Source organism: Penicillium cosmopolitanum, assembly GCF_028827165.1.
Source record: "Penicillium cosmopolitanum strain IBT 29677 chromosome Unknown utg000011l:1.0-3548175.0:1.0-3550911.0, whole genome shotgun sequence".
In the NCBI taxonomy this organism is placed as follows: Eukaryota; Fungi; Ascomycota; class Eurotiomycetes; order Eurotiales; family Aspergillaceae; genus Penicillium; species Penicillium cosmopolitanum.
In genome coordinates, this window is record NW_026622681.1 from 1,675,651 (window position 1) to 1,697,605 (window position 21,955).

The 21,955-nt window shown below is 51.1% G+C and overlaps 10 protein-coding genes across 10 annotated transcripts; 5 read left to right on the plus strand and 5 right to left on the minus strand.

Moving 5' to 3' along the window:
• Positions 1–119: 119 nt before the first annotated feature.
• On the minus strand, positions 120–1,809 carry N7509_012118 (uncharacterized protein; the record flags this gene model as incomplete). Its single annotated transcript, XM_056636755.1, has 2 exons — positions 120–1,603; positions 1,647–1,809. 2 exons carry the CDS (start codon positions 1,807–1,809, stop codon positions 120–122), a joined length of 1,647 nt encoding a protein of 548 aa, XP_056482785.1.
• A 729-nt stretch (positions 1,810–2,538) lies between these two features.
• On the plus strand, positions 2,539–3,687 carry N7509_012119 (uncharacterized protein; the record flags this gene model as incomplete). The annotated part of the gene is made up of 1 exon (XM_056636756.1): positions 2,539–3,687. The coding sequence occupies one exon, from the start codon at positions 2,539–2,541 to the stop codon at positions 3,685–3,687; it is 1,149 nt and encodes a 382-aa protein (XP_056482786.1).
• Positions 3,688–4,714: 1,027 nt separating this feature from the next.
• N7509_012120 (S1 family serine peptidase) lies at positions 4,715–5,359 on the plus strand (the record flags this gene model as incomplete). Its single annotated transcript, XM_056636757.1, has 1 exon — positions 4,715–5,359. The coding sequence occupies one exon, from the start codon at positions 4,715–4,717 to the stop codon at positions 5,357–5,359; it is 645 nt and encodes a 214-aa protein (XP_056482787.1).
• A 706-nt stretch (positions 5,360–6,065) lies between these two features.
• Positions 6,066–8,197, plus strand: N7509_012121 (alkaline phosphatase family protein; the record flags this gene model as incomplete). The annotated part of the gene is made up of 3 exons (XM_056636758.1): positions 6,066–6,143; positions 6,208–6,337; positions 6,399–8,197. The coding sequence occupies 3 exons, from the start codon at positions 6,066–6,068 to the stop codon at positions 8,195–8,197; spliced, it is 2,007 nt and encodes a 668-aa protein (XP_056482788.1).
• A 291-nt stretch (positions 8,198–8,488) lies between these two features.
• On the minus strand, positions 8,489–10,175 carry N7509_012122 (RNA-binding signal recognition particle subunit SRP54; the record flags this gene model as incomplete). Its single annotated transcript, XM_056636759.1, has 2 exons — positions 8,489–10,030; positions 10,098–10,175. The coding sequence occupies 2 exons, from the start codon at positions 10,173–10,175 to the stop codon at positions 8,489–8,491; spliced, it is 1,620 nt and encodes a 539-aa protein (XP_056482789.1).
• A 246-nt stretch (positions 10,176–10,421) lies between these two features.
• Positions 10,422–11,321, plus strand: N7509_012123 (rRNA-processing protein RRP15; the record flags this gene model as incomplete). Its single annotated transcript, XM_056636760.1, has 1 exon — positions 10,422–11,321. One exon carries the CDS (start codon positions 10,422–10,424, stop codon positions 11,319–11,321), a length of 900 nt encoding a protein of 299 aa, XP_056482790.1.
• Positions 11,322–11,672: 351 nt separating this feature from the next.
• On the minus strand, positions 11,673–12,447 carry N7509_012124 (ferredoxin family 2Fe-2S iron-sulfur cluster binding protein; the record flags this gene model as incomplete). Its single annotated transcript, XM_056636761.1, has 3 exons — positions 11,673–11,914; positions 11,995–12,101; positions 12,176–12,447. 3 exons carry the CDS (start codon positions 12,445–12,447, stop codon positions 11,673–11,675), a joined length of 621 nt encoding a protein of 206 aa, XP_056482791.1.
• A 268-nt stretch (positions 12,448–12,715) lies between these two features.
• On the plus strand, positions 12,716–14,308 carry N7509_012125 (mitofusin complex protein UGO1; the record flags this gene model as incomplete). The annotated part of the gene is made up of 2 exons (XM_056636762.1): positions 12,716–13,078; positions 13,151–14,308. The coding sequence occupies 2 exons, from the start codon at positions 12,716–12,718 to the stop codon at positions 14,306–14,308; spliced, it is 1,521 nt and encodes a 506-aa protein (XP_056482792.1).
• A 1,014-nt stretch (positions 14,309–15,322) lies between these two features.
• Positions 15,323–16,895, minus strand: hapX (bZIP transcription factor HapX; the record flags this gene model as incomplete). The annotated part of the gene is made up of 2 exons (XM_056636763.1): positions 15,323–16,726; positions 16,761–16,895. The coding sequence occupies 2 exons, from the start codon at positions 16,893–16,895 to the stop codon at positions 15,323–15,325; spliced, it is 1,539 nt and encodes a 512-aa protein (XP_056482793.1).
• Positions 16,896–19,889: 2,994 nt separating this feature from the next.
• Positions 19,890–21,017, minus strand: N7509_012127 (intradiol ring-cleavage dioxygenase; the record flags this gene model as incomplete). The annotated part of the gene is made up of 1 exon (XM_056636764.1): positions 19,890–21,017. One exon carries the CDS (start codon positions 21,015–21,017, stop codon positions 19,890–19,892), a length of 1,128 nt encoding a protein of 375 aa, XP_056482794.1.
• Between the last annotated feature and the right edge of the window lie 938 nt (positions 21,018–21,955).

The following is a 21,955-nucleotide window of genomic DNA, read 5'->3' on the forward strand; positions in this document are numbered from 1 at the left end:
ATCATCAACCCATCGTCCTTCGTTTCAGTTGACTGGCTCAACTCGACAATCTTTCGCTTCTTTTTTTCTTCTGATACCTCCTAGAGTTGAACTCTCGGCGCTCCTTATTACCTCTCTCTTTACAATTTTACTCTCAGTCTTTCAACAACAAAAATGAAGACTGCCACAATTCTCCTGCTCGTGAGCGCAGCTCTCGCAGCTCCCGCCGCCAACAAAACCCTTGAGGCCCGCAAGCCCTGCCTTCTCCTCGACGGCCTTTTGAACGGCGGAGGTAGCGGCAGCGCCGATGCTTCAGCCAGCGGTGGTCTCAGCTCTATGCTCGGCGGCTCCGCTGATGCATCCGGTTCGGGCTCAGGCTCGGCTGACCTTGGTGCTGACCTCGGCCTCGGTGGCTCTGGCAGTGCTTCTGGTGATGCTTCCGGTAGTGGATCTGCTGGTGCCAGTGCCTCTGGTAGCTCTGGTCTTGGTGCTGGTCTTGGTCTTGGCCTTGGTGGCTCTGGCTCTGGAGACCTCTTCGGATCTGGCGGTCTATTCGGCAGCGGATCAGGATCTGGTAATGGCTCTGGTGGTGGCTCTGGATCTCTGAGCGGTGGTGCCTCTGGATCTCTGAGCGGTGGTGCCTCTGGTACTGGATCTGCCGGTGCTGGCGCCTCTGGTTCTCTTAGCGGTGGTGCTTCCGGTACTGGATCTGCTGGTGCTTCTGGCTCTGGCGGTGAATCTGGCGGCGCTTCCGGCTCTCTTAGTGGTGGTGCATCTGGCACTGGATCCCTCGGCGCTGGCGCCTCTGGCTCTCTTGGAGGCGGTGCTTCCGGATCTGGTGGCGCCTCTGGCGGTGCTTCAGGTTCTCTGAGTGGTGGTGCTTCCGGTACTGGATCTGCTGGTGCCTCTGGCTCTGGTGGTGCTTCTGGCGGTGCCTCTGGATCTCTTAGCGGCGGTGCTTCCGGTACTGGATCTGCTGGTGCTTCTGGCTCTGGCGGTGAATCTGGCGGCGCTTCCGGCTCTCTTAGTGGTGGTGCATCTGGCACTGGATCCCTCGGCGCTGGTGCCTCTGGCTCTCTTGGAGGAGGTGCCTCTGGCTCTGGTGGTGCTTCTGGCGGTGCCTCTGGATCTCTTAGCGGCGGTGCCTCTGGTACTGGATCTGCTGATGCTTCTGGCTCCGGTGGTGCTTCTGGTTCTCTTGGTGGTGGTGCTTCTGGAACTGGATCTGCTGGTGGCTCTGGTGGTGCTTCCGGCGGTGCTTCCGGATCTTTGAGTGGCGGTGCCTCTGGCTCTGGCGGTGTTTCTGGCGGTGCTTCAGGTGGTGCTTCCGGCACTGGATCGACCGGGGCGAGTTCTTCTGGCCTACCCTCCCCCTCTGGATCTGACTCTGGCTCCTCGGGCGCTGAAGGTTCCGACTCGGGCTCTGTTGGCGCTGGGGCTTCTGGCAGCGGCTCCGCTGGTGCTGGCGGTTCCGGATCTGCTTCGGGCGGCGCTGGTGCTTCTGGAAGCGTAGGTGGCTCTGGCTCTGGCTCTGGCTCTGGCACTTCTCCCTCTTTCAGCACTAGCACCAGCGTCTCGTGGGCGATCCCCGGCCCTACTGGTACCTCGGGTGAGGGTGAAGGTTCTGGCTTCCTGTCAATTAGTGGTTCTCTCGGGGCTCAGGCTACCGCTGCCGCTGCCGCAAACGCCCAGGCTACCGCCAATGCAAGCGCCAACGCTTCCGCCAATGCCAGTGCGAACGCCAGTGCGAACGCTGATGCTTCTGCTAACGCTGATGCTTCTGCTAACGCTTCTGCCAATGCCGAGGCCAACGCATCTGCTTAAATGCATCTCGACATCAAGCAACAATACCACTCAATTCCCGTTTCTCCACGCCCTCCGCGCTTAATTTGACTACTGTCTGATGGAATTTCCATTCGCAATATTGCAACTGTGGCGGATGATACTTGGTTTTGATGTTGGCCTTCTGAATGTGAATTAATATCAGATCTTCTGGTGCGGTTTTATGCACATATACGCTCCTTTATGTCATACAAGTTTTGTGATTATCAAAAAGTCCTTAGAGACTTAATAAATCAATTTTGGGTTCATCTTTGAAGAAACTATCATTACTTTATTTCCCATCTGCTTTCAAATTTTTTTTCCTCTTGATTTGCTTTTAGTAACATCGGCCGAATCATGGAATCTCGATTTATTCATTTCCATCTCCATTTCATTTCATCTTCTTTTTACAAGATTGAATCTAGACTGGCATGCTGCAGATAATTTCGAACGAGGTGTAGTTACTGACTCTTTACTTGTTGTGTAACCATTGTTTTGTCTTTGGTAGAACCGAACAGAGTACAAAACGCAGTCATAATTTCAAGATGCTAAGTATGGTTGAAAGAAAGCAAGAATATCTCTGACCTCTTCGAAGATTATGCCCCGCTCGGTTACGCCCTAGAGCTGTGCCCGAAGCTGTGCCCAGACACTAGCGTCCTTGAGGCTGAATGGTCGACTTCCCTGATCGGACACGAGAATCTTTCTCACCTTTATCGAATATCGTGACCTTCGGTCAAAATGCCACCAACCGAAGATAAGGGAGGCGATGATCTTAAAATAATTCTCTCGAAACCTCCACCAGACGGCTACCTCCCATGTGATACCATTGTCGGCAGAATAGTACGATCGAGAAGCATTCTCGCCACCGAAGCTATCATCACACTGTCCTTATACGGCCGCACAAAAACAAATATCAAAATAAAAGGAAAATATTCTCGAGACTCTCGACAACTAGTCAAAATCGGACCAAGAGCTATCTTCAAAGGAGCTTTGCATTTAGCAGAGGGCAGCAATGAACCACTTAGCTTGCCTTTCGCAGTCGGCATCCCCCTCGAGCCCTCGACATGCAGGACAAGTCGCAATTGTGGAGTCAGCTTAATTCCTTTGGATCAGGAGCATCCCGGTCATCATTTGTTTCCGGGGACATTTGCGTCCTTAGAACCTGCTCTTAGTGAGCGGGCGATGTGCTTCGTTGAGTACTATATCACTGCACATCTCCAATCTGTATCTTCCCGACATTCCGAGAGCTGTGAGGCAGTCCACAGGATTATAATGCGGCACCCACCAGATACCTTACTCGGGCAACCTAAGCTCAAGGTCTTTGAAGCCCGGGGACATATTCAGAGCCACCATCTGATGCCTGGCAAGGAGCACACGAAGCTGTCATTCCGACAGCACATGCAAACGTTTGTTGAATCTTCAAAAGTGCCAGATTTCCACTTCCGTATTATTCTCAAAGCACCACTTGCCATTCAGCTGGATAATCCTGAGCCTTTCCAGCTCACAGTCGAGGTTCGGCCTCAGCTCGACAGAACCAGCGACATTCTTCAAGACCAGATGCCAAGCGTTGTAGTCTCCGATATTCAAATGGTGCTCAAGCAAAACACTGTCCTTATTGGAGAAGGCATATTTGGCGGAAGCGCTACACACGCCTATTGGGAGCTGGTGGAGCTCGGGCTAAGCCATGCCTTTAGGCAAAAGAAGTCCCCTATAACCATCTCGACTGCCAGTGAAGATCCATCGGTTAATATAGGCGAACCTTTTGGGCTGACCCTTCACCAGCATGGATTGGCTTCGAATGGAAGAATTCTAATTGGCGGCAAGGACATCTCCCCGAGTTCCTCACTTATAACATTGGCCGCACGTATGAGGTTGGATGGCAGGTAACCATCATTGTCGCAGGAAGAGCCCATAAAGTGAAGTTTAACTCTGATATAAGGATCGTTGCTGCCCCATGTCGATAGGGCCTTTCTAGGCATAGCCGCAAAATGTATTGCTTTCCATTCTGAAATGTGGTACTCCGTCATTTGGTAGGTTCCGTCATAGGCCAAATGCTAGGACCCTAGGATGAATGTCTATATCTGATGAGAAAAGATGGCGACCCTGAAAATGTTACATCATTAAATCTACTACGGGATATATGATAATGAAATTTGTATCTCCCAATTACTTACCATTTTTTAAATGATTTTTTAAAAAAAGGTGGCGGTAGCACCGTCGCCTCAGAGAGTGACCGGCCCAGCCTGATTCACGATCCCCCCGCCCTGAGCGACCCTGGAGCTGCTTGAGCCAACCGCATGAACACATTACCCACTGCCTCATTTTGACTTTAGTGGTTAGATATAACATATTAAAACACAATTGCTGTACCATTGTATAGTGAAAAGGCTTACTATTTTAATACAGTACGTTACAGTGATGTGAAGAGTGGGTCACGGATTCATGCAGCCAAAGGGACAATAAATCCACACAACTTTTTTCATATCTGATCCAGACAACTGGAATTTGCTCCGTAGCATAAGCCGGTAGCAATAGCTCGCGTCAAAAAATGAGAAAGGATATGATAAACGGGCGCGTTTTGCTCCTGCTTCCGCGCGAACGATGCCTGCGCATATCTCAGGGTGTGTGTCTTAGAAATTGTACTCCCAGCTGAGGTCGGTGGGTCTTCTATTGGAATGATCTGCGCAATGTTATCCGTAAAATGATTGTCTAGTACGGATATGGAGTACAATTCTTCTCCTCGATCGATAATTACGAGCAGCCACAGTGGAGTAGGTTTCGGTACCGAGTCCTCATGATCCAATAGTTGTGCTACATCCGTGGACGAAGAAGGACAAGAGAGTGAAGTATTTAAACAAGGAAGGCTCGCAGTTATTTTTTCCGACAAGGCAGATTTCAGTCATTCCTCTTCAACATGAAGCTGTCTCTGCTAATAACGTTCCTGGCCGCTTCTGTTAAGGCTCAATTTGAGAAGAGAGTCGTCGGCGGATCAAACGCCGCCGCTGGAGAATTCTCTTATCAAGTGTCTGTTTATTATGGCACTTCACATGAATGTGGAGGAAGCATTATCGATTCCAGACATGTTCTCACTGCTGCTCAGTGCATCTTTAAGCCGATAGCGAGCCGATTCAAGGTCAGAGTTGGCTCCACGAAGTACATCTCCGGTGGGAAGTCATTTCAAGTTTCAAAGATCACCCAGCATTCTGATTACAATGCCGACACGTTTGACAACGATATTGCCATCCTTGAATTACAGGATAATCTCGAATTTGGGCCCAACGTCGCCGCTGTAGAGCTTCCCTTTTCTGAGCAAGACACTCCAGAGACAGGAGCCAAGTGCTCAGTCACCGGCTGGGGATATCCTACTCACGGTGCAGGGCATCTTACCGCGGATCTTCGATTCGTCTACCTCGATATTGTTGATCATGAGACCTGCCTCAAAGCCTACGACTCAACTAATCTCAAGGTGAATGATAAGTCAGTTTGTGCTGGTGTACCTGGTTCCAGTGGAGCGAAGGGCCTTGTTGGGGGGGGGGGGATATTGTGGCCCGCTTGTTGATCAGAGCTCCAAAAAGCAGGTTGGAATTGTTTTTTGGGGTGAGGGGTGTGGAAAGCATGGCTACCCTAGCGTTTATACCAGTACCGCAGCTTACGCGGATTGGATCCAGGAGACTCTTCTGCTTGGGATTCTTTAAAAGGCTATATGATATGCTCTGGTCTGGCCATCAAGAAATTATCTTGTCTGCCATGTCTATGTCATCGTTAGTGTAGAGATGTATTGTCAAATAGCGGGATGATATAAGGACCAGGAGAGATAACCTTGTATAAATATCCGATACTTAGTACTATTGGTACTCTTGAAATTTCTTCAAGAGCAAATGTATATGTACTAGTACTGGTACATTCACGCAAAGTCAGGCATCCTCATAATCACGCGTGAACCGAGTAGTACTAGTAGTACTGTAGGTGGCATAGCTGAAACGAGGTCAATGCGTAAGGATCTCGATCATGGGAATGGGGTATACGTAATTGATTTATGAATTTATTGGTACTTGGAGTAGTTATAGTTGTAATTGTAGTTGTAGTTGTAGTTGTAGCTGATCAACTACGTCATTCCCGACGCGCCAATCACCGCGCGGGCAAACCAAACAAGCAACGCAACGTTGATCTTTCCATTGGCTTCATCCTGCAACTTGAACCCTTGCACATCTCCCGTCCTCCAAGGAGCCTTTGGCTCAGCTGTTACTCAAGTTCCAATCGAAGTTATGGCATCTCTACGCCGTGTGGTTGTCTGCATCAGCTCCGCCGCTATTCGGCTGTTTGCATTCATTTTCCTGCGATGGGTATGCCTCCTATGCTTCAAGTCCGATTTGACTACTTCCTGTCCGTAAGCTAAACAAGTTTTAGATCCCAGGATATCCTTTTGGACCCATTGTCTTGACCTCATTCGGCATATATTTGGGGACATTGTCCTCGCTGCTCAATGATGATCCACCATCCAATCCCACGCCCAAAAAGGGTGGAAAGAAATCAGGCAGTGAGTTAACGTGGCATCTTCGGATAGCTTCAGTTCAAACTCAAGCTAAATTCATATTTAGGAACCTCGAAAGATTCAATCGCGTCCCAGCCGCGAGACTCCGCACTCAAAACCCTGCTGACAGGCCTCCCTTCCAGGCGGTCGCGGGTGTGGACCTGGACGACAGTACTGATCAATGCGGTGCTAGCATTGATGACTCTCGACTTTCTCCTTCGAGGATTTTGGATTTACCCCACTGATGAGGTTGCATTTTCCCGGATCGGATATGTCTCTCCGACCACAGCCAACCTGCTCTTTCGCGAGCCTGACTCGACTCACCTGCCGGTGGTCGTCTCTTACCAGGAGGCTGCTACGACTGCTTCGGAGATATGGGTTCCAGAAGGCACTGTCTATAAACTCGACAACAGCACTGACTTTACAGCTATGGTCACTCTGAAAAATTTGAAGCCATCGACTCATTATCGGTACTCTCTGTCCAACAACAAAACGGGTACATTTATCACCTCTGCACGCCCAGGATCTCCAGCAGCAAGTCGGCTCTCCTTCGTGACGTCGAGCTGCTTAAAGCCAAATTTCCCTTATAATATCCTCAATCACCCTTTGCGGGTCCCCGGAATCGAGCAATTGACCGAAGTCATCGGGAAATTGCCCACTCTCCTTCGCCCTGCGTTCATGCTCTTCCTGGGCGACTTCGTTTATATCGACGTACCACTCCGCTTTGGTTCATCCGTGTCCCACTACCGCAGTGAATATCGGAGAATCTACTCATCACCGTCCTGGGCCGCTACTTCAGAGGCCGGACCAGCCATCGATCTTCCTTGGATTCACACCCTTGATGATCACGAGATTGAAAACGACTGGTCCAAAGGCAATAAAACAGCACCCTATCCCGCTGCCGCCGATCCCTTCATTCACTACCATGTCAGCGCAAACCCACCAGTACCAGCATCTCCATTTGCACACCCTGACAATGTAACCTACTTCTCCTTCGTCAATGGCCCAGCATCATTCTTCATGCTGGACACTCGTACCTACCGCTCCGAACCCGCGCAGGAAGATTCCACGATCCTAGGCTACGCACAGCTCCAGTCTCTACTAACCTACCTCTCGACACCGGAACCAGCAGGCGTGTACTGGAAAATCATCGCATCCAGCGTCCCCTTCACGAAGAACTGGCGCGTCGGCACAACAGACACATGGGGCGGCTTTTTGAACGAGCGTCGCACTGTATTTGAAGCAATGTGGCGTGCAGAGCGTGAACTCGGCATCCGCATCATCCTCCTCAGTGGTGATAGGCACGAATTCGGCGCCACGCGCTTTCCAGACCCCGCGCTTGAACTGACGTCCGAAGGACTCCAGCCCAATACGGCTGGGTTTGGACTTCATGAGTTCAGCGTTGGTCCGTTGAGCATGTTCTACCTTCCTATCCGGTCATACCGGCAGACGGACGACGAGGATATCGCTGTGAAATATGCTCCGGATGGCAATATCAAGTTTGGTATTGTTGATATTAGCGATGATGTTGTTGATGTCGATCTTGCTGCGCCTTCTCCTGTGCCTGTTCGCAGCTCTGTGCTGACGTACTCGCTGTATGTGGATGGTGAGGTTGTTTGGCAGTATCGTCTGAGTGTTCCTGTTGAGCGGGATGCTGGGGCGAAGGCTGCTCCGAAGGATAGAGCTATTTCTCATCTTCCTCCTGGAGAGGTGGTCGAGGATAAATTGGTGAAAGAGAGTTGGGATGTTGCTGTCAAGATCCTGATTGGAAGAATCGAGGAGCTTGCTCACTTTTTGATTGATAAGGGGACTGCTTTGTATGAAGCAGTATCGGGGAATGTGGAGCAGACCGTGAGGGTGGACTGAGTGCGATATTGTTCCGATTTGGCGTGTTCAAAAGGCTGAAACTAGTTAATGTTGCTTGGAGGCACAATGTATGTTCGTTGAGGAGTAAATTTATTGGTATGTAACTATAACTAGATAAAAGATATTTGGTCTTATAATTTCATTGCGACATGAAATCTTATGAATCACATTGCAAGTCGAATAATGTACGAGTAGCAGACGCCAAACACCGGCCCAGATGCAAAATAGACAAGCCACGAGGAGGAGTGGTACAGGGTAAAGGCACGAGCACAGCAACTTGAATGACAAGTACTACCGTCCGCCGCGGCCTCGTCCACCACCACCACCACCACTTCCGCCGCCGCCGCCCATTGCACCCATCAACCCGCTCAAACCACCCATTCCACCCAATTGGCTCATCATACTTGAGATATCAGGCATGCCGCCTCCACCACCACCGCCCATCATTTCCATCATCTTGGCCATATCCATGCCAGCAGGCATGCCGGGCATTCCACCACCGCCACCACCACCCATAGCAGCCATACGTTTTTGCATAGCGGCCATTTGTTGCTGGTTGTTACCGCCCTTCATCATGTTCTGCGCGCGTTGCATTTGTTTCTTCTGACCACCGACCTTCTTGGCCATACCAGCCATCATGCGGTGCTGAGAAAGGAGATCCTCGACTTCGCGAACAGTAGTTCCACTACCGTGTGCAATACGCACCATACGGCTGGGCTTATCGGTGAACATCTTGCCATCACTGTCCAGCTCCGCAGTGGTCATACTGTCGAAGATATAGATCATGCGGCGTAACTTGAGAGAACCGTCCTCGTCGTCAAGACCCTGGGTCAAATTTGACAAACCCGGAATCATACCAGACAGCTTAGACAGCGGGCCCATCTTCATGATGGATGTGATGTTTTCGCGGAAATCACGAACAGTGTAGATACCCTCAGCGATATGCTTATAGGTCTCCTTGGCACCGGCAGAATCCTTGGTAATAGCTTGGACGTGCTCGACCAGACCGGCAACATCACCCATGCCCAACAACTTCTGGACGAATGCGCGAGGCTCGAAACGTTCCAAGTCCATCATGTGTTCACCGGTTCCCAGGAAAATGATAGGAGTGTGGGTCGCAGCAACAGCGGAGATGGCACCACCACCTGCAGCGTGGCCATCCGTCTTTGTGATGATGATAGCACCGAAGTCTGCAGTAGCCTTGAAAGCAGACGACTGGCCCTCGGCAGCCTGACCAATCGTACTGTCGAGAACCAAGATAGTCTGGTCCGGAGTGACAGCGTCCTGAATTTGGGTCATTTCCGTGAAAAGCTCCTCTTCTTGACGGTGACGACCACTGGTATCGACAATGATAATATCAAATCGCTCCTTCTTGAACTTGGCAACACCCTCGGCAGCCACGACAGCGGGATCGGTCTGGGTCAAACTACCATAGTAAGGAATCTTGGCCTTGGTGGCGTTCTGCTTCAGCTGATCGAAAGCACCAGCACGGAAGGTATCCGCGCAGACCAACGCTGTCTTGAAGCCACGGGTTTGGTAGTGACGAGCAAGCTTGGTACAAGTGGTCGTCTTACCGGCACCCTGCAGACCAACGAACATGATGACATTGGAGCGGCCCTTCTTAGGCCGGAAGGAGTCGGCATGAGGATCAACGAGTGCAACGAGTTCATCGAAAACGGTCTTCTGGATGAGGCGCTTCTTGTTGGTGGCGGCCGGGATCTGCGAGAAGTTCACGCTGGACTTGATCGATTTGCGGAGTGTTTGTACGAGTTTCACGTTGACATCGGCAGATAGGAGAGCCGCGCAGATCTCCTTGAGCATGTCATCGAAGGCCTGGAGAGAAGGTGGTCAGTTAGTTTGGGGAATCCGCCACACACAATGGTTCGTGTATATCGCATACCTTCTCATCGAGGTTATTGGATCTCGTCAAATCATTGACGGCGGAGTTAATGCGCCGCCCTAGATCCTGGAGGACCATAGTGAAGGCGAATGAATATCAAACTGGAAGCTGGAAGATGGGAGATGTGTTCACAGCCAAACCGAAGATGGGTGTGGGTGTGGAGGGGGGAAAGGGCCCCGAGTGCGGAGTGCCAATCGGAGAGCGGGTGGCTCTCACCGCCCAAAAAAAAAGTTGGTTCACTCGTTGATGCGCCGCGGCCTTTTTACATTTTACATTTTACACTCTTCTTTCCAACAGCATTCAATTGCCATTGGATTCTTCACAATGGTCGGCTCTTACTCCAAGAAGCGCAAGGTCAATGAGGGTATGCGAGGCAAGACCTCTCGCCCCAAGAAGTTCCGCAAGCAGTCCGCCTACCACAGTAGCTCGGAAGATGAGCAAGATGATGGAGATTTCAAGGCTGTGAACCTCGCCGATTCAGACGAAGAGGAGGATGGTGGAGTTTCCATCACCAAAAAGGCTGCTGTCAAGCCCGCCCCCAAGAAAACGAAGACCGATGCCAAATCCAAGCCGCAAAAGAAATCGAAACCGGCCAAAGACGATGAAGCCTCCAGCGCCAATGAGGACGAGGGCGATAACCAGACCGAAAACGACAATGAAGACAACGATGCTTCTGGATCTGACGAAGATGGAAATCTTTCCGACTCATCAGCAGAGGAAGGCGGAAAGAAACGACGTGTTGTCTCCAAACGAAACGACCCAACCGCCTTCTCGACCTCCATTTCTAAAATTCTTTCTACCAAACTCCCCTCCTCTGCTCGCGCCGATCCTGTCCTATCTCGCAGCAGAAATGCTCAACAGGCCACAGATGACTTCGTCAATGAGAAACTTGACAAGCAAGCGCGGGCGAAGATGCGCGCCGAGAAGAAGGAGGAGATGGATCGGGGCCGTATCCGCGATGTCATGGGAATCAAGCGAGGAATGACTGGAGCTGTTGCGGAAGATGAGAAGCGATTGCGCAAGATGTCACAGCGAGGTGTGGTCAAGCTGTTCAACGCTGTCCGGGCGGCTCAAGTTCGGGGTGAGGAAGCCGCCAAGGACGAGCGCAAGAAGGGAACCATTGGTATTGGAGAACGCGAGAAGGCCGTCAACGAAGTCAGCAAGCAAGGATTCCTTGATCTGATCAATGGCAAGGGCAAGCCTCTCAATATTGAGGAGGCTTAGACCAAAATTCAAAAAAGCTCTATGATTATCCATGGCATGTTTGTGGCGTTGGGAGATTCTGTATCCTTGCTTTCTTCACATTGTACATCGATATTCCACGTTCTGATTCCACTTTGTGATTCCACTTTGTTTTTCATATTATCTTTCATTTTTTTGGACACTTTTTCTTTATAAATGGTACAGGAGATTTTCAATTCGGTATCCTCAAGTCTGCTGGACGTGTCCAATGCAAAAAAATAATACAAGGTCCCTTAGGACTAATACATCGTCTTCAAGTTCCTGTCCCATGAAGGTCTACTTCACGGATGCCGACCCCGCCCTCATAAATTATTTCTTTAATTCCATTCCGCCTCACTTTTGCTCGAAGTCGCTTGCCTGAAGGTTCCGCGTCATCGTCGGCAAGCGTACCACCAGTCCATCCAGGTCTTTGCTCATGATCACCTGGCATCCCAGTCGCGAGGTCTCGGTCAGACCGAAAGCCAGATCTAACATATCATTTTCATCGTCTGAGGGTTCCTCCATCTTGTCGAACATATCGGGTTCATCAATGATGATATGGCAGGTCGAGCAGGCACATGAGCCACCGCAAGCGCCTAGAGTACAAGGAAGGCGTTAGTCACGGCGACATCACATAACATCGTGATGTGCTATCAGAAATATCAAGAGCACATACCTTCCATCTCCAGATCATTCGCCTGGGCAACATCTAGGAGATTGTCGCCCTCGGCAACTTGAAGCTTGACCTCAGCACCATCCTTGTCGATGAAGGTGACATTGATCCTGGGAATTCACTTTCGTTAGACACAATGCCGACAACGCCCAATCCGAGTCATTGGGGGAGGCCTTGAACTCACTCCTCGCCAGGCTTCGGTGGTGTAATATGACCGTGGGCTGCTTGCGCCGAGGCCGAAAAGCATCGCTGAGCTGTCTTCCGCCCTTGCGAAGAAGGGCGCAGACCCTTGTGTGTACCCAGACCCCACCGGTGTGTGTTTGCGACTTCTCCGGTTCTCCACGGCGTTGCCGAATGACTGACGTATCTCCGCGATTGAGCCAGGCACATATCGCCAGCGGTGGCCTTTGGCAAGGCGCGCCGCAATTGGAGACCGAACTCTCGCCAGAGGGTCATTGTGTAAAAATGCAAAGGTGAGAAGTGAAGTAAATAAAGGGAAAAGAAAGGAAAGGAAAGCACGGGAACGAGAGTCACGGGAAAAAGACCTGGGGCGGAGAGAGAAAGAGAGAAGGAGAGGGAGTCATCGTCCAATGACCGTCGACGAAAAAAAAAAAGAACTGACAAAGCCAAAGTCGGCCTCGGAACTCCCCTCCCTTTCTCCGAGAGCTCTTTTCTTTCGATCTTCGATCTTCGATATATTCCCCCATAACCCCTCCATCTCACCATGGCATCCCGTGAAGGGATTAATCCCTTGCGACCATACTATATCCCTCAGTCGGGTCTTTCACCATCCAGTGCCCCCACCGAAGTCAGCTCTCCCTCGTCAGCTCAGGTATTCGGGAGTACCGCCCGCGACCTCATCCCCGATCTCGATTATGCCGACTATTTAGACGCCTCGCCCTCCGTGTCTGACTGGGTTCGCGATGCTTTAAACTCGGCCTTAAGACGCTACAGCCAAGTGCTAGTCGCGCAGCCATTCGATGTCGCCAAAACCATCTTACAGGTCTATGTCGTGCCAGACGTCATTGAGGAGGTCGTGAACCGAAGCTCGGAGGCCGGAGGAGCTGGAAGCAGCTCGTATGAATCGGTAGGATTATATCTTCTTCGGTGTTTAGGCAAGCTGATCCCTCGAACCGGACACTGATAGCTTCATCTACAGGGCTCAGAATCATCCGACGATGAAAGCACTTATTTCACCTCTGCCGCTCCATCAACTCCGACACCCACCACGCCACGCTCTCGCAGGGGGGGTCGGCGTCATATCACCGATCGCAGTGGTTACATTCGTGCAGACACTACACCACCAACTCCGTCCAAGCATGCCCTGGCAATTCGGAATCCAGAGTCCTTGATGGACGTTCTGTCCCAGCTGTGGACTAACAACGGACCCAGCTCCCCGTGGAAGTCTTCTAACGCGACCTTCATCTACTCGCTACTTCTCCCGACATTGAACACCTTCATTCGCAGTCTTCTCTCTGCTATCGTCGGCCTGCCGGAGGAGGACATCTCGTCGTCCATGGCAGCAGATATCCTGCACGCGTCCTCGCCGCTCGCCACGCTGCTCATATCATTCGTCTCCTCATCCCTCTCCGCAATGATCCTGTCCCCAATCGATACCGCCCGTACCTTCTTAATGCTCACACCCGCGACTCACGGCCCTCGATCCCTCATCCGCGCCATCCGCCAACTCCCCACCCCTAATTGCACCATTCCGCCACACCTTGTCCCAATCACCATTCTCCACTCCAGCCTGCCCACCTTTATCACCACCTCGACCCCACTCATTCTTAAATCATATATGTCAATTGACCCAATCCTGAACCCGTCCCTGTGGAACCTCCTTAGTTTCGTCAGCTCCGGCCTCGAGCTCGCCGTGCGTTTCCCCCTCGAGACCGTTCTGCGCCGCGCCCAGATCGCAAGCTACACATCCCTCAGTCTGCGCCAGAAGTCTTCCGGAGGCAGCATCAGCGCTGCCTCAATCGATGCCTCGGACGTGGAGACCATCGTACCTACCCCGCGCACATATCGCGGTATCGTCGGTACGATGTGGCATATCGTGAACGAGGAGGGCGTCAGCTCCGACCCGTCAGATACCGAACGGGCTCGTCAGATCTTCGCCAAACCAAACTCGCAGGCTCAGCTGCAGAACCGTCGCCAGGGCCAGGGTATCCAGGGTCTATACCGCGGCTGGCGCGTAGGCATGTGGGGTGTCGCTGGTATTTGGGGCGCCAACCTTCTCGGCGGAGTCGCTGGCGGCAGCGAGGAGGAAGTCACCCTACGAGGTGGCCATGGACGGGACAGCGGTGGCCGATTCTAATTGCATCATCCATCGCGGTAAAAGAAAATCGTGAATGATCATCTGATGTTGGAAAAAATCCATTCCTCACATGTTGCTCTTCTTCCGTTTCTTTCCCCCACAGGTCAGGTCGACTTTAGTTTTGATTCCCTCGGATACATACCATATCTCACGCTACTCATGTTCTTATCTCGACTCTCCCCTCCTCCCTCTGCTCACACCGTATACCCCAGGGAATGGGTTCAGGGGCTTGGCGATCGGCGTCGTTTTGCTTTGCTTTCCGCGCCCTGTATAAAACCACCACATAGCAATTTCAAATAATCTCTTTCCCTTTCCTAAATCACATTTCCCTTTATCCTGAGTCTTGGCATAATATTCAGATGGATGCTATTTACAAAGCTTAGTACTCGAGATCTTTCCACCCGAACCATCCACTTTTTCCAACTTGAAACGTGGAATGGATACTACTATGATGCAAAATTCACGATTCAGTGTCTGAAAATAGCGCTAAAGAGATCATTCCATTCATCAGAAAAAAACGCGGTGTACATAGCCATAAAATGTAACATCAACGCCAAGATAAGGTCAATCCGTCTAGTGGAGAGTTGGACAGGACCGCAGACGCGGAATAGCTAACAAATAAAAAAGGGTGCGTGTGTGCCCACATAAACCAACCACGGACCATGTTCATATCGGTCGGGAGACTCCATGTTCCCAAGATCACTGCCGCTATTGCAGAGACTGGGCGCTAGGAGGGGCGAAGTAAAAATGTGTGCTTTTTGGAGAGGGGGGGGATAAAGGAGGCGGGGGAGACATTTTCCACCAGACTGATTCTAAACTCATTAATAAATATGAGTAACATGTTGTAGTCTGGCGAACGATGATGGAAATGTAGACCGTATGGTGGTACATGGATGGAGCAATCGGGGGAGTGGGTATCAAAATGCCCTCCCGAAGAAGGTTAAAAAAAAAACAAAAGCCCGATGCAGAAAAGAAAGAAGACAGGAGGATGGAGAGCATGAATCCGATCCTTGTTTATTTTTCGGCAAACCGCCGGTCAAAGTAACGAAGCACGCCCATGACGCTAGCAGCTTCGACCTCCAATGCGGCGCGGCCGCCCCGACTCTCCGCCAGCGCGAGCTCTTGCGGGTTTGGGAGCGTGTGCAGCTTGGGTAGCCAGGTGGAGATATCATCACTGGCACGGGAGAAGTTTGGGTGGCGGGATAGTGTTGTAAAGGCATCGGCGCAGCTCAGGGTGAGTGCATTGGGCGTAGAGGGCTTGGATGGGGGAGGTTGCGCAGGCATGGAGGGGTTGTTACGCGTGGTCGGGGTGGTGGGGGCATTTCGAGACATGCAGCATCCGCCTCCGCTGGCTCCCTTGCCGCCGCAACATCCTCCTCCCGATGGAGTTCCGCTCGCTGACCGGGAGGCTGCCAGCGTCTTGCAAAAAAGGGTGCTTCGAGGATCAGCTTGGCATTGGGCGCAGGTGCCTGGTCCGTTGGCACATGGGTTGGTGGCTTGGGTGATGGATGGCAAGACCACCTCAGAGCGGACGTCGCTTTCAGAAGGCGGTGGTGTAAACTGAGAGATGGACTGGATGGGTGCGAGTCGAGGGTTCTCGAAGGAACTGCGGCGGCCGCGCTGTTGCTGCTGTTGCTGCTGCTCCTGGGCGGCCATTTCGGCACAGATGCATGGCGTGCCATCCTGACAGAATCCACAAGGGTCGACTGGAGGTGAGGCTGCTTCAATGTCATGGTGATGATTGCTGTGAGAGGTGGGTTGAGCAGGCACGGCTGCGAAGCGAGAAGTAAAATCGATCTCCATCTCCTCCGGATCAGGCTTGATCTCCGGCTCGGTGTTCTCACGTTCGGGGCTGCCGACACCATGAGGAGGGTGTCGAGAACGAGATGATTCATGTGTATCAATCGGGGTACCAAAGGCATCCTCAATGCACTGGCAGTGAGCCTGGGAGCAGTCGGTGCAGCCGAGAGGCACATTTTGCTGACCGTCTTCTTTGTTACGGTCGGCACTTGTAGAAACAACACCTTCCATGCGAGAGCTTCGAGTCGAGGGGCGTGTGCGAGGTGGCAGCGGCACTGAGTCGGGGATGGCGGGGGATTTGTTGCTGCTCGATGCGGAGAAGGAAGTCCGGAATTCCTTGACGAGAGCTTCCTTTGCGCTGCGTTCGATCGAAACTTCCTTCTCTAGCGAGTGGCATCGGTCGCGCCACCAGCCCATCTCTTCGCGGCATTGCTCGACTTCCTGGGAGAGGTTGGTGATCTGCTCACTGAGCCCCGCGACGCGGATGTCGTGGCCATCCGTGATCTCTTTAATCTCCTCCTCGAGCTCTTGGACTCGAGCAGCCCTGCGTTCCCGGAAGGCACGCTGGGCAGCACGATTCTGAGCCTTGCGCTTGGTCGGAGGAGTGTCGGTGGCCGGCTTACGACCAGGTTTGGGGCGTGGGGGGAATCACCCATTCCTTCGAGGTCACCGATCCGGGAGTACCAGGGCCCGGTGAGGGAGCTACAGAAGGCCTGGCTACCAGGGCGGGCGCAAGGGCCTGGGGACCAGTGGCCAAAGGCGTGAGAGCCACGCCGGGTGAGGCCATGATACTTGAATTCACTTCAAGCAGTAGGAACTGAGAACGTAGTCAGGGTTAGCAGGCATGGTCCAGTTTGAGGGGGAGTTGACAAGTTTCGGGTTGGTTCGGGGGAAACGCACGAGCCGTCTTTCGGTCGGAAGAGCGGAAGTGCGCTCATGCGAGCCGATAAGCGAGAGCGAGTTTAGAATTGAGGGAGCAGAGAGAGGGGGAAGAGTTAGGAAACAATTAATCCAATCCAAATCGAATGGGAAGGATCAAAAGGTTCAATAGGGCTGGAAAAAAAAGAAAAAGAAGTAAGCAAAGGGCGTCGGAGGGAATGTGGGAAGAGAAAAGAGAGAGAGAGAGAGCGATGATCAGATTAGATTGCCCTCCTCTCACATGATGCACATGATGCCGGTTTCGGATCTTCCTTTCCCTCCACCTCCAGTTGAATTTTTTTTATCTGATCCGGAGGTGGATGCCGGCAAGCTTGACCGACGAGTGGGCTGACGCTAGACTTTTATTTTCTGGTTCAATTTATGTTTTTACATAGAGAAATTCGCATTCAACTAAAAGTCCCGGAATACTCACCCCGTAATGAGTAGGGTTTTCCCTTCGCTAACCGCGTCTACAATGTATACCCAGGGACAGAGATGGTTTTAGGGATTGACTCACCCAGGGCATAATTGCAAAGGTTTACCCATGCTGCCAGAACTCGTAAGCGAAAATACCGCTCAAATTCAAATAACCCAAACCAGGTAACTAATCCTTGGACCGTGGATGGCCAAGTCACTCTCCTTCGGCCATTACCTAGCAGATTCGGCCCTTGCACCAATCACATCTCCATGCCTGCGCCAAAGGTCTTTTCCAGGCCCCAGTAGTCGGTGAAAGGTATGGATCGACGGGGTTTTGGGAACTCTGTGTTCCCACCGAGTCCCAGAGTCCCATAAACCCTACGCCGTTCTCGGGGGAATCTTATCTGATGGCGCTAGTCCGCTTCCCCTACAAACCCCCCCTACTTTGTTAGGCAATCCGGACGACGGCGATCCACGCCCTCATGTTCTACAATACTCTCGATGATGCTGTGAGCTAATTCTTCTTTGCTCGGCTGGAGACACGGACCACCTTTTGCCTGCGAAATCATTGTGGGCGATTGGCTGCTCATCGTTCCTCTTGGCTGCCGCCCCCTCCCCACATCCAGCAAATTCTTATCAATCAGTGGTTGCTCCTTTCTTTTTGCTTTCCCACCGCATCCCGCCCGACACCCGAAGGTCGGATCACTCGCTACGAGAACCTGGGATCCTCTTCATTCTCCTCTCCATTAAAATCTCTGCCCTACTGAAAATCCGCATCCAATTCCACGGGAAGTTGTCTTGGCGAGGACGGATCGCGGCATCCCAAGTGGGCTCAGTTTCGTCATTCAAAATTGGTCGACTCCGTACGGAATTCGCTCGGTGGCAAGTCAGACTCCACCAGGCCGGTGATCCATTCCGTCTTTTACCTTTCTTCCACTGGGCTCGGTTGGTTTCTGTGTAGAGTTACCCAATGCCTTGCCATCTCAACCGGCAACCTGGATGTAACGCAGTGCAATCATGTATAAAATGCAACAGAGGAAAGACAAGTCAGGTATAGTCGGCTGCTGTGGTCATATTCATGGGTGATGTACTGCGTAGATCCAAATCGGTATCAGTGCATGGGCCAAGACAAAAGAGCTTGTGCAGCGCTGGGACCAGCTGCACTTTCAAGTCCCGCTATCGAACGGAATGCAAGGAACTCCGATGACTCACCATGATTATCGGGAAGTTTTGCCTTTTTTGATCTCTGCGAGGCTTTAGGCTCAGCCGCCTGAGGCGACACTGAGGTGACCCCTATCCCCTTGTCGGAATTAGGTTACCGGTCACTTGGATTTCAATCGGAGGACACCCTCGTAAATAATCAATCCTGAAATCGAGAAAGACCCTTTTCTAGCAGGGTCCTATTGCGCGCGGTTTGCATCGTACGAAGTAGCTTCTGAATTTCCATCTGGCTTGTGGGGGTAATACAGACCAAGGGAGGTGGATGCTTTTCGCCTTCCTTCATGTACCCACTTTTGCGCGGCTGGCTTATGACGAGCTTTCTGCTTTAGCTCGCACGGTGATCCCGAATTCGGCATTGATGATTCCATCCTTAATCTTGAGTAGTAATGATTTGCACTCCGTGGGTGATTTATGTAGTAGCGGTACTACACCTGGGCAGTAGTAAGTGAGTATGTACCTGGGTGTGGTTTGTGCTTGTGGTGGAGCATACCGTCATAGTATTGGTTGTGATTTGAGAAACTACAGTAGAAATTTCCGAGGTGCGGTCCTCCTATACACACCTGGGCAGATATGAATGCTTCTAATTGCTTCAATAATCTTAGCAATTAAGCTTTTCAAGTATCAATACTCAATACTAGCAAGTTCTATCATCTTGAATTGAGGCTCTATATATACAGGCTACTACGTACTGACACTATTCAGCCTTCTGCAACGACTGCTCAAAGTATTTCTCCTAGTCCTTTGAAGGGGGTCTTCAAAACAAAATCTCACTCCAACCTTGGAAGGCTCCAACGTGACTGTAGACACTGGCACCTTACCGGTAGTGGTCTCAAATTTATAATAGATGGCCTCGTAGATAGCCCAGGTACCCTAACTGAAATCCTAAATTGCGGTGAAGAGTGAAATGAAATTCAACAGCATCAACCTTCATTTGGTGGTCTCCAACCTTTGAAATGGAAGGATTGGATAATATCGCATCATTTACGTCCTTTAGAATAGTCGGTACCAAAGTCTGTCGTATCTTTAGTCTGAAGTTTCGTCAACAATTGGCATTTGGTCTCTAGATAAGATAGAATATCTGAAAGAGTACTAGTACACTAGTACTGCTAGACATCGGAAGTAATCTTGAACGCACAACACCATCACGCGCTTTCTTCCAAGGTCACATGGCTTCTCTCTTCGAATTCGACTTGTACCCGAACTTGAAGCCTAGTATCTAGGACCTTTACTGGGATGGACCACCGCCAGCCCCGCCACTACCACCGCCGCCAGGAGAACTGCTAGAGCCACCGTCGCCGCCAATTTCATCTGAGCCACCAGATTCAGCAACACCTCCATTAGCAGTGTACACAAAGCTATAGGTTGGGTCATAAGTGGCAGAAGTGTCTACAGCAATGGTAATATAGCCCAAGAGACCATCACTGAGATCATCGCCTAGCTTAACATAGTTAAACACCGGATCAGAAGTGGTATCTTCGGTTTCCGTTGCGAAAACTCGGTCATCAGCATTAGTCGTGATAGTAACTGTGTTCGTGCTGTATGGAGATACTGCCTCAACCTCATATATGAGATCTTGATCCCAGAAAAGCTGTCCAATGTGTGCAACAGTACCACCAGTTATGGTACCGTTCGACAGAACAGTCACATCAAGATGCGCAATGACATGGTGGTGTGTAGTTCGACCGCTGTAATGACCCGGGAACAACGTGTTAAATGTCACCACCCCATCACTATCAGATGGCTGAATACCTCGTAAGAAAGTAGCGTCGATATTCGACTCATCATTTGAGTTTCCGTTGCCATTCGACACAACGCCAGAGTAGACACCAGTAGAGTTGCAGTTCCAGATGTCGAAATACAAGTCCTCGATAGGGTCACAGGTCGTCACGTCGACGAACTGGACATCCAGGATGACTGGCACACCTTCCTCATCCTCGACGAGGTTCGAGCGGACCAACTCGCCTAGGACATAGAATGGACCGACTTCACCCTCCGGGTTCAAGACGCAGGTGGAGCTGGAAGTAAACAGATCGGCAGCATCAGTGCTAGCGGTGATGCTCGAGTCGGTCACCAAGTGGGAAGTGTCGAGGACGGAGTCCGTGTCCCGGGAGGCGAGGCTGCGGCGATGAAGGTCATACAGAGCGCGACGACGAGTTTCAGCACGAGCATTAAAGCCGCTCTCCTCGAAGCGTTTGGCGCACTGATCAAGACCGCGACGAGCATTCTCCTTGAACATGCGTTTATGGATGATGGTCACTTCATCATCTTCAGCCTCGTGTTCACCTGGATGGCCTAGGGCTACAGGGAGCGAAAGGCCAAGAAGGCACAGCTTCCATAGAGCATTGAGATGCATTGCGGGAGACAGAAAAGAGCAGGAATAATAAAATCAAGAGAAGCTGTTTTTGTTTGCAATTAAAATGTTCAGTTTTGCTTGATAACCCTCTTTCGACACATTCTTCTCATTGCTTTTATAATGCAAATCCATCATAATAGCCGTATACTTCCTCGCTGCGGCCCTGCTCTACGACGCCACATTCCGTCTAGCAACGGGAATTGCGCCAAGGTGCTGACGAATGATATTCTACCCCAGAGTTTAGGGCTGCCGCAGCTGCGTAAACTGTCATTTGGGATTGGTCTAAGAATCCGTCACAGCTGTCAAAGCACCGGATGCCAAGCACATGCCAAGAGAATTAAGGTCAGGACGCGCACTCCTGGAGGTTGACCTTTCCCAATATGCTTCGGACATAATGATATATACCTTTTTTTGGAAGTCAGATGCAAGCTCCTTGGTGGATTTTAAGGCATCAATTAAGCAAAGAAAAGTCTGGCTGGTGAGATCAATGCTGCGAAAAGGAGATTGATCGGCATTGCGAAGGGCCTCGGCTATTTGAATGAAACATAAGCTTCGCATGCGGCTTGAGAAATACGCACCACTCCATTTTCTTAAACTTCTCAAGGTTGAGATTTGCTTTGAAGTGCTGCTATTTTGCAATAGGAAGATAATTAAGATATTAGTAGTACAATGCTGGCATTAGAGACGATGATATCGAGGACTGAGATGTGGTCACAGGCTTTGGCCGGGATCAGCTCAGATGCTAGTACTAGTATGGCTGCTGCATGATTCTAAATATTTCCTGGATACGCGGGGCGTGCTGTTAGTATTACCTCTGATATTAATGCGAAACGATTATTCAGCGGAGCTTTTTCGCCGAAGATACATCAAGAATTCTGCAGCTCAACTCTGGCAATAACAGGTATAGGGTACCGTGTACTCTACGCACGCCCAGACGG